General features: G+C 32.5%; 1 protein-coding gene across 1 annotated transcript; it reads left to right on the top strand.

The window, feature by feature from the left end:
• Positions 1-4,437: 4,437 nt before the first annotated feature.
• LOC146911043 (indole-3-acetic acid-induced protein ARG2-like) lies at positions 4,438-5,224 on the top strand. The gene is made up of 2 exons (XM_085723731.1): positions 4,438-4,682; positions 4,793-5,224. The coding sequence occupies exons 1-2, from the start codon at positions 4,609-4,611 to the stop codon at positions 4,995-4,997; spliced, it is 279 nt and encodes a 92-aa protein (XP_085579857.1). The 5' UTR covers positions 4,438-4,608; the 3' UTR covers positions 4,998-5,224.
• The last annotated feature ends 3,452 nt before the right edge of the window (positions 5,225-8,676 follow it).

The raw sequence follows: 8,676 nt of genomic DNA on the forward strand, positions 1-8,676 counted from the left end.
TTGCTTCAATTGTATGAAATATTGAGTAAGCTTAGTTATAAAAAGTTGTTTGAAAAATAGAGAACATGAAATAACAAAATATGAAATACAATTATACAAAGTTCTATGAAATATTTTGTGAGAATATGAATTTTTTTTATTGTATTTTTAAATAAACCGATCAACCGAACCAATACAAACCGAACCAAACCGATTAATTTGGTTCGGTTTCTTTTTTGAAAAACAGTGAAAACCAAACCAATCCAAACCAATGAAGGTTTCATCGGTTCAGACATTTTTTTGACTGAAAACCAATTCAAACCGAACCGTTACACCCCTTATAATATATGCGAGTACGAATTTTTTAAAAATAGACGAGAGTGTGGTGATGTATTAACAAATCTCGAGGGATGTCAAGAATAATTTGCGTATAGTAAAATTAAGGGCTAATTATAGTTTTTTTCCACTTATTTTCTTTTATTCACAAAATTAGTTCCTCCATTTTAAAATAACGTAGTTTGATCCCTCTATTAGATATACGATTTAATGTCCCCGCGAGCTTAGCTCAATCGGCAGGGACATTGCATAATTTATGCAGGGGCAGAGGGGTTCGAACCCCGGACACCCCCACTTCTCCATATTTAAATATGTGAGCTTTAGTCACTAGGCTAGTAGACCAAAAAAAAAAGATATACGATTTAATGATCTAGAGTGATCAACCATAAAAAAAATCTTTATATATATAAATGTTAGACAGTCTGCAAGTAGCCCTGAGTAACCCTAATCCCGCCTTTTTTTATTAGCTTAAAAAATCTTTATGAAAAAAACCTCTTCTGAGAATCGAACCCAAGACCAATAGCTTCTCCTCAACATTTTGACCACTAAGCCACTAACAATTTTTTTGATTTAATTTTGTTTCCATTAATTGATATCCAATATCCCACTATCACATTATCCGTAACTCACTAACCACTTATTAATATCTACCCACATGGTTATTATTATCAACATCATAACTTACCACTAAACCACGTCCACTAACCTTAATGTATGACTGAACTTTTTGACAAATTGTCTACGTTATTAATCATTATTTTAATATAGCCACTTATAACATTTCTATAAGCAATATATATGTCTCATTTCAAATTAGGGAATATATATATATGTCTGGTTTCATTTTTTTTTGAAGGAATGTTTGATTTCATTTTTATTCTTTATTTTTTTTATGGAGTATATACATCATACAGTCAATTAATGAATAGCTTTAGTTTTTTTAAAACACTATTGTATTCCATTAAATGTTTCTAATAATATAGTCAATTTGATAACTATACATGAAACTCTAAAAAACCATTCAAAAAAATATATACCCGTGCATCGCACGGGTTATAGTCTAGTTATAAGAAAACTCATAAAAAAATTCACTATTTTTGAAGTACAAAAATTTAAGGCACCATTCTATGATTTTAAAATGAAAGGACCAATTTCTTAAACGATTTTTTTTAAGAAGTTAAAATGAAATTTATTAAAAACACATAGAATCCTAGCATGCACAAGGAATGCTAGGCAAGGAGTCTTAAAAAGCAACATAAAAAGGAAAAGTGTTCCGTATATATGCGGAACATCCAAACAAACACCCATGTATCAAATATAAATTTCTATAAACAAACCAAAAACACCCACCATTGAGGCCCTCGAAACCGATAAAAACTAGACACCAAACCAATAAGTCATCTCAAAAAATCAAAGTCTAAACGTCTGCGCAATAGCAGAAACAAATCTTGTACGAAACCTCTTCAAAATAACCATCAAACCTACCAAAAACTCATGTAACCACACCTTAAACAAGCCACATCAAACTCATAGAAGAAAACCCACAAAAAGCATAACCACCACTAGCCACCACAAGCACCACCACCTCCACCAAAACTACCATTAACCACCACAAAAACCACCATTAATCCTCACCAAAAACAAGCACCAGACACCACGAGCATCACCACCAAAAACCAACACCAGCCACCATAGGCATCACTACCAAAAACCACCACAGGCATCACTACCAAAAACCACCACGGGCACCACCACAAAAGACCCAATATCAGCACCACCATGAAAAGCACCACAAAGCACCACAAACCAACACAACCAAAAAGCAACATACGAGCTCCTCAACATCATCACCACAAACAAAACTCACCGATTTTTTTTTTGAATCACCAAAATTTATTCACGTCGAGTTATACTAAAACCGTACCACTCGCGGATAAAACGATAAGGGACAAACAAACCGGCGCCGTACAAAGGCGGAACACCGAATACAAACTAAAAAACTCCAGAAACCGCAAAAAACCAAACCAAACAGCCCACCTCCCAACTAGTGTTGAAGCTAAAATATACAAGTAAAAATATAGCAGAAACCAAAATAGCATTTGCAGTACACTAAAATCCAACAAACCATACCATGTCTTCAAACACTAGCTCCCAAACTAAAGAACAGGCGCAGACAGTACATAGCAGTACACCAGAAAAAAATAAACCAAAGCTAACTAAAATAAATTAACACCAAAGGCCTATAACAGAAGCAAAACAACAAGTGCTCAGATGGTTTCTTATTGATAGCATTGACCCTCTTCAAACTCTTCTCATTCGGAACTTTCTTTGCCTTCGTCCCCATTTTGGTATGAAACCCCTAAAATTGGATCAACAGAAAACCGCCCATAAAAACCCACCACGAACCACCATGAACTACATTGAGAACCACCACAAAAAACTAGTAGCACCACCACCACAAAACCCCTCCGAAAACCATCACAAACCACCACAAAAAACGCAGCAAACTAACACCACCATGAACACCAGCGATGAAGAAAACAACCGCTGAGAGAAACTGGTGGCCAAGTGATGCGGACGGCCCAGGCCAATCATCGCGCCACCAACGATTGAATCTACATCGCGACAGATATATGTTGGATTGAAAGGGAGGAGGGTGACAGTGGAGATCTAGAGAGAGGTAAGAGAGATGTTTTTCAATTTCTTAAACGATTGAAAGTATTAAAACCAAAATTGTATTGAGAATTTTCTACCATGTAATGTTTTTAAGCGGTTATTATCACACGGTTTATTAAAATAAATCAAAGATAATACTTCCTCCGTCCCGCAATAGATGACCCATTTAAAAATGTGCAACCTAACTTTGTTTGACCATATTTTTCTACTAATATACAAAGATAAATAATATCATATAAGACGTCGTTAGATTCATCTCGATGAGTATTTTCAAAATATCAAATTTTTATAATTTTTTCTAATATATTATTCAAGATATTTAAACTCAAAATTATGCATTGGTATACGTAATAGGGTCAACTGTGCCATGTATTATGGGACGGAGGGAGTAGTATCCATAGCTAACCAAACTACATGCACCAAACAATTTTCCAAAGATATTTTCCTCTGCTGGTGGTGGCCATCCACTTGTATCGAATGGAATGAAATGAGTTAGGAAGGTTCTCCTTCCAATGTCTAGCAATACCTAGTAATAGACCAATTATAGTTGTCCACATATAATTCAAGTTTGGTACTCCCTCCGGTCCTATTTAAGTTGACTTTTTAGATACATCGAATAATGTATGTATCTAGTCAAGAACCTAAATCAAATACATAAATTATTTAATATATTTAAAAAGTAAATTGTTTCTTGTAAATAGGACCGGAGGAAGTACTATAGTTGTAACAATGATGAACAAGTTTCGTGGAAGTATCTAGACTAGAGAGAGCCAAGTCAAAAAGCAAGTCCAGATTCAGCTCACTCACTTGTTAATTGTTATTCATTTCATCCACCGCAATTAATTGACTCCACCATGACTTGTGATTCACGACCTGGTCTCCCTCCCACAAAGCCGCCGCATGCTCTCAGGTCCCACCTTTACAATTACATGATCATGATTCTCATTTCACATATACTTTTCCACCGTTCCTTCGTTTGTCTTTATCGCCGCCCTTCCTTTCACTTTATATATTTGGAAACTTCTTTTCATGAAAATACTCACTCTTTCTTCTTACGAAAGAAACATTAAAAGCAAAATTCCAGAATATTTCAAAGATTATTCAATAAATAAATTAGTATAGATTTAATAATTATACCTAAAATCAGATTCGGTGAATTTGAATTATTGATAGACTAAGTAAATATTTAATTTAAGAAATTAAAAAAAAAAAAAACAGATTCTTTATGTCATGATTGGTAAACAGAAAACACATGGAGCTACGGTATTACAGACAGGTGGCAACAAAACAAAGGTTACAAGATTAATGATTTGGTTATTGACGCGGCTAATATTCTGAATTAATTAATCACGCACCTAAATTATCTCCGTAATCATGCGTGACGCGTCCTCTTTGCCCTCTCTTTTCTCCACATTATATATAGTCCTCCACTCACCTATTCCTCTCACAAACAATTCAATTTTAAAACTCTTTCATTCATTCTTTCGGGCTTAAGGTGGCACACAGTTCATAACGATAGTTTAAACTGTGGAAAGCTTATTTTCTCTATAACTCGTATTTTTCATATCAAAGAAATAAGCTTTCCATAGTTCATTTAATACATCTTACACTATTAGTATGGCTCGTTCTTTCGCTAACGCTAAGGCTTTCTCTGCTATTGTCCTTGAAGGATTCTCCAACCCTCTCACAAGGTACCGTAACGTTTCTAATTGTTATTTGTGATATTATTATTAGTATTAATTTGTTTTGTTATGATTATATCTGAGATTTTAACATATGGTTTTTTAAAATAATTAAACAGACGTGGTTACGCTGCGGCAAGGGGAGGAGTGGTGTCTGTTGGCAACAAGATGGGACCCACAAAATCAGGGGAAGATGGTTCTTCGACTTATAAGGTTTCATGGGTTCCAGATCCCGTCACTGGTTACTATAAGCCTGAGAATATTAAGGATACTGATGCCGCTGATTTACGTGCTAAGCTTCTCCGCAAAAAATTCAACAACTAATTTCAATCAATTCAAGAAATAGATTTATATTATATTATGTATTTTGGGTTTGTTATTTAAACGGTGGATCTCATGAGCTTTTGGGATCGATTTTAGATGGCTTATTAAAGCCTTGATTGATTCTGTTAATTGCGAAGATCCTACTCTGTTGGTTGGTTCATTCCTCTGTTTATTTACTTTGTTAGTTTTTGGGAACCAGAAGAATGATGATTAGTTGCTGATCATAAGTGTAATGGTGTGGTGTCTTCTAGTCTAATTCAAAGCAATTTATTTTATTTTTAATTAATAATTGGTTTAGGTGTTTGCACGAATAATAAAAGAATACGACTAATGATATTTTGACATCAATTTGATGACAACTTTGTTGAAAACCTTGTTTTTCTCACTTCTTATTGGTCAAAAACAATGGAGAGAGAAATAGCAAGAGAGAGGAACAATGGAGAGAGAAATAGCAAGAGAGAGGATAACAACATCATTCATGTGAGTATAAGAGAGAAAGTTGTCCAAAAGTTGTCAAAAAGTGGTTGTCAAAATATCATTTCTCAAAGAGTAATGATATTTTGACAACCATTTGATGACAACTTTTGTGACAAGAGAGAGAATAAGTACATCAAAGTTGTATAAAAGTTGTCATAAAATGATTGTACAAATATCATTTCTCTTTCTCAAAGAATACTCTCTCCCTCAAAATAACAGTCCTGTACGGTCTGTGCACGATTAGATTAAGGAGAATTGGTTTAGCTACTTAGATATTGTACGGATTGGGATTTCCTGCTGTTACAGCAGGACGCTGTAACAGCACAGGACCGTCCGATTTAGATCGTGCGGTTAAAATGATTTGAAGTGATTTGACACATCAGTTAATTTAAATTGCATGATCGATAATCAACGGCTGAGATGCAAAACAGCGGCAAAACAGCCTGCTTTTTTACAGCAGGGAATCTCAATCCGATATTGTACAGGGTAACAATCAAAATTGCTCATCAAACTAAGATACTCGTCTAACATATGTAATTATGTGTTAGGGAAAAATATACCCCCTCCGTCCCATATTATAAGAAAATTAAAACATAGTAGTTTGCAACATAGCTTATTGTGTTATCTTTGAAATAAGTTTTATAGAAAGATGTAAAAACAATTTTCATTGGTTATCCTTGTGTTATTTTAATTTTGTTTTTAAAAATATTTTATAATGCCGTGATTTAAAAAGAAAAAGTAAATTCACCCCACCTTTGCTCTCTTGTATCATCCATCCAAATATACCCTTAGAAGAAATTAAGTACAAAAGCTATACTAAGTTAAAATTAAAGACAAAACTTAAGTGCATTTTTTTTGTGTTTTTCTTATGATTCTTAATTAAGAAATGACAATAACAAACTTTAAAAAACTGTGGATTTGCCTTTAAAATGAACAATCCACCCAAGTTTGGTATAGCACAGCAAAACACGGGGACAAAAATTACTCAAGATTATTCAACTACACACCTATTTGAATTATGTAAGTTTTCCCTCTTTGACTGATACTCAAATAATCTCTTAAAAAGAAGGTTAATGCTAACATGTGCCCCAAGGGCACATATTAAGGAATTTAAATAGAAATAATGGTTTTAAAAGTTGTACATTCAACCTTAGTCAATTTTTTAAAGTCAAAATTTTAATATTTTCTATGAAAAACTTCTAATTTTGGATTCCTTAACTTGTGCCCTAAGGGCACAAGATAACAAGACTCTAAAAAGAAATATGATAGATGATATTAATATCTAAAAGTAAGGGCAAAAACTATAAAAATAATTAGACAATAGGATATAAAAAATAAATAAATATATCCCTTAAAAAAGGGAAATGCTAACTGGTGCCCCCGGGACACTGGTTAAGGATACGAAAAAGGAAATTATATAGTAGTTAATGCATTGAAATTGTGTAATTAATTTATAATAAAGTCAAAAGCATTTTTCTTTTATGGTAATAATTCCCTTTTATGGTATGCTTAACCAGTGCCCGGGGCACCGGTTAGCAGGACCCTTAAAAAAATAGGCAATAGATCTACAAATTAACTCCTTCAAAACAAAAAGATACACTAATTAAGTGTAAATTTCCGTTATTAGCTTTAGAATTATCATCATACCATGTGAATTTAAAGATATAAAAAGAACGATAAAATCATCAATTGGCTTCTCAGTGGTCAAGTTCTTTAAAAACAGACTATATTCATGGCATGTACTATACATATAAGGCAAATTCATGGCATGTACTATACATATAAGGCAAATTCTATGATACACTCAATATATTTGAGTGTACCGGTACACTCACTCTTTAAATTAATAGTTAAATGAGTTGTTTTTTGAAAAAAAAAATATTGTTTTTTTATCACTTATAATTATAATAACTAAATCTTATTCATCAAAAGTGTCAATGAAATAAAATTAATTTTTTTTGAATTTTTATCACTCATGATTGAGAACATTGATTATTTTTTACGATAATATGTAAAAAAATACTATGATTTTATAAACAATGAAAAGATGTTTTTTCTTACGAAATGATGTTCTATAAAATATAAATATTGAAAAATAGTTATTTCTTACATGAAAAATGATCTTTAATTTATAAAATTATGAAGCGAGAGTACCGGTGCACCTCACTTTGTGAGTGTACGGTAGAAGTTCCCTACATATAATCGATCCAAAATCAATAATAAAATATAACAAATAAAATAGTTAAGCTTAGCATAGAAAAATAAATTTAAATAGTATAAAATCATATCAAATATAACAAATAAAAATAGTTAAGTTTAGGATAGAAAAATAAATTTAAATAGTATAAAATCATAACAAATGGTAAAAGTTAATAAAACAAAAGAAATCGATACTCTTTAAAAAAAAACGATACGACCCCTCTCATCGATAAACTAGTTTAGACATTAACTAATTCTTCTAAACATAATTAGAATTTCTGCTTCAAAAAAAAACATAATTAGAATTTAATTAAATATTTAGTGGAAAAGATCAAGGTATATGTTGTTATTTATGCCAAATAAATAAAAAAAAATTTAAAAAATAAAAAGTAAAAAATTCATAATTTGAATAAAAAATAAATGTAAATGATCAAAGTAATATATATACTGTTTGTTTAGATGGTAAATTCTAGGTGAGGGCTCAATTAGATCTCGGCTTAATAGCAATTTTACCTCCCCTAACTTTCCCAAAGTTGCGATTTTGGCCCCCTAAGAAAAAAAAAACTACAAAACCTCCCCCTAAGTATTGCATCTGTGACAGTTTTGGCCCCCCAAGGCCAATTTTGACTCGGTCTACGCTGACGTGGTACCCTAAGTGAGGTGTCACGTGTTATTTTTTTTTTTTATATTTTTTACCAAAAATTGGCATTGGGAGGCCAAAACTGCCACAAGTGCAAAACTTAGGGGACAATTTTGAAGTTTTTTTTTCTTAGGGAGCCAAAATCGCAACTTCGTGAAAGTTAGTGGCCGAAAACTGCTATTAAGCCTTAAATCTCTCACCATTAGAGCAGCGTCGGATTTAATTAATGATTGAGATTCATTAAAGTCAAAAGTAAAAACATTTACATGTGTAAATTATGGTGGGATTTAGCATGGGAAAGCATAGTTGTTTCCCACCATGAGAAAGTCAATGTTAGCCATTAGATACACAATCATATTATAC

This window comes from Medicago sativa, chromosome 7, assembly GCF_051527215.1.
Source record: "Medicago sativa cultivar Bolivia chromosome 7, Bolivia_mono, whole genome shotgun sequence".
Classification (NCBI taxonomy): domain Eukaryota; kingdom Viridiplantae; phylum Streptophyta; class Magnoliopsida; order Fabales; family Fabaceae; genus Medicago; species Medicago sativa.